Genomic DNA, 1,967 nt, shown 5'->3' on the forward strand with positions numbered 1-1,967 from the left:
CTTTCTTCTGCCACCCAATTTTCTACTGCTACGCCCACTTTTTCAACCAAGAAAAAGCCATCTGAAGAAAGATACTTAGAAATGCAGTTTAGTACAAATTAATCCAGTACATTTAAAAATAGGTTTTTAGTTCAAACTTCACAGAAGGCAGGCAGGGGAGTTCAGCAATGCTATTGTTTTTGTATTATTGCCTGAGATAGAGTAATGAAGACTCAAATGAGTTGCTACACTGACACTGCTGGCCGTTCCTAGATACTAGTTCGTAAGTGACCAGTGACTATCAATAGCATTCAAAATTTGTGCGCGAATTGAAACACAGTTCTTGCCAATAGTCAGATTTACTGTACTACTTAAAACAAAGCTATACGATCTTAGTGCCTGTACTGACAAACAAGGTGCTTGTTATAATAATTGTTAAAAACTTTCCTTGTTCTCAAGTGCCATATACTTCTACCAGCAATTAACATATAACAATTAAACTGTTGCCAGTGTGTTGACACCATTTTACTCTCTAACTCATCCTATTTCTATAGATGAAGGTAAACAAGTTTGATAACCTCCTTAATGAACAAAAGTACAAGACAAGTTAAGTGCTGTGCTTCTTAATGTTGTCCAGAGCATCTTGAGCTTCCTTCAGCAGTTCAGCAGATTCAGAAAATCTTTTCATAGCAGACCTGATAACGGCTTCACCTCCTTCAGCGACTACTTGTTTGGCAACTTCCTCTACAATAAGCAAACATATTACAGACTGATGAGTACAAGCCACCAAGGTACACCTACTAGTTTCTGCAAATAATTTGAGTGCAAGGCATCCAGTCAGTTGAAGATCTGAATGATCTTCAAACTTTTTCATAGCAGACACGACTCGTTCAACACCCTTCTCATCTCGTATGCGGTCAATGTTCTTTTCTGTTTGCCAGTCGTAACAACAACGATTGTTAAGTACCCATGTGATACCAACACAATATTAATTAAATCAATACTGTACCTGTCACTGCAAGACAGGTGAGAGTGCTACAACCAGAAACAAGCACTTCTGGAGAGCCGCAGCTATCCATTGCTGCAAGAGTTGCCTCAATACCTCCCAGTCGAGTAACATACTGCTGAGTTTCAGCTGTCAAAAGGACAATTCCACTGCTTTTTTTATACAGCTCATTATTAACAAAATATTATGACACGTACAATGATATGACAAAAGACCCAATACACGACAGCTGCTTTCTTGAATTGCCGAATCACATGGAAAGTTCTTCATGGCCATCAACACTGCTTTGACACCACATTCTTTTGCTATGGCTAACTGATTGCTATCATTGACAGCAATGTGAGCAAGCAAGCGACACCCATTTGTTTGAACCACTGGATCTTCTGGTAGAGCTCTCATTCCAGCAGAGATTGCAGACACCAAAGCACTAATGGACACACTACCAGTAGCACCCGACCTTAGCAAGTCAGCATATCTAAAACAACAAAAAATGCTAGACAATAGAGACATACAATCACAAAATATCACCAACAGTGTCCAACCATCACTATCATAGATTACATCTTAGTGTCTAAGAAAAGACTAGAATACAAAGATTGCTGCATAAACTCACTAGCATCTAATAATCGCGTCAACAAAACAAACGTTAAACAGAGCTGAAATACAGCCATTGGGGCACAATTCAGATTGGTTATGACATGTTGACAGAAAGTGCCACAAATTGGCCCAACATCACAATTACAAAAGATAAGAACAAGACTTTGCTCAGAAATTCCAACTGATTTCCTTAGAATAACAGTTCTGCAATTATCTAACTGCAAGGCAAGAGAACGCATCCATCGATCATAACAAATCCGTTCCAATAAGCTTGCATGACTACTTTCACCATTTCCATCATTCCATTACCTTGTAGCCTCCCACATTTTGCAGTCATACCAATCTACTACTTTTCATACTACCTACATTCTAATATTCCAGTTAT

At 38.7% G+C, this 1,967-nt stretch overlaps 1 protein-coding gene across 1 annotated transcript; it reads right to left on the minus strand.

Annotated features, from left to right (window-relative positions):
* Window positions 1-320: 320 nt before the first annotated feature.
* LOC134198037 (protein aardvark-like) lies at window positions 321-1,484 on the minus strand. Its single transcript, XM_062667379.1, has 4 exons — window positions 1,183-1,484; window positions 989-1,114; window positions 781-909; window positions 321-723 (listed from the first exon to the last, which is right to left on the minus strand). The coding sequence occupies exons 1-4, from the start codon at window positions 1,382-1,384 to the stop codon at window positions 587-589; spliced, it is 594 nt and encodes a 197-aa protein (XP_062523363.1). The 5' UTR covers window positions 1,385-1,484; the 3' UTR covers window positions 321-586.
* Between the last annotated feature and the right edge of the window lie 483 nt (window positions 1,485-1,967).

This window comes from Corticium candelabrum, unplaced genomic scaffold (genome assembly GCF_963422355.1).
Source record: "Corticium candelabrum unplaced genomic scaffold, ooCorCand1.1 SCAFFOLD_97, whole genome shotgun sequence".
NCBI classification, from domain to species: Eukaryota; Metazoa; Porifera; class Homoscleromorpha; order Homosclerophorida; family Plakinidae; genus Corticium; species Corticium candelabrum.

Coding starts and splice junctions, on each gene's coding strand:
- LOC134198037 (XM_062667379.1), bottom strand. CDS start 1,384: ATGAGAGCTCTACCAGAAGATCCAGTGGTTCAAACAAATGGGTGTCGC. Junction 910..988: donor CACCTGTCTTGCAGTGACAG/GTACAGTATTGA, acceptor ACTGGCAAACAG/AAAAGAACATTGACCGCATA. Junction 724..780: donor CAAATTATTTGCAGAAACTA/GTAGGTGTACCT, acceptor TGCTTATTGTAG/AGGAAGTTGCCAAACAAGTA.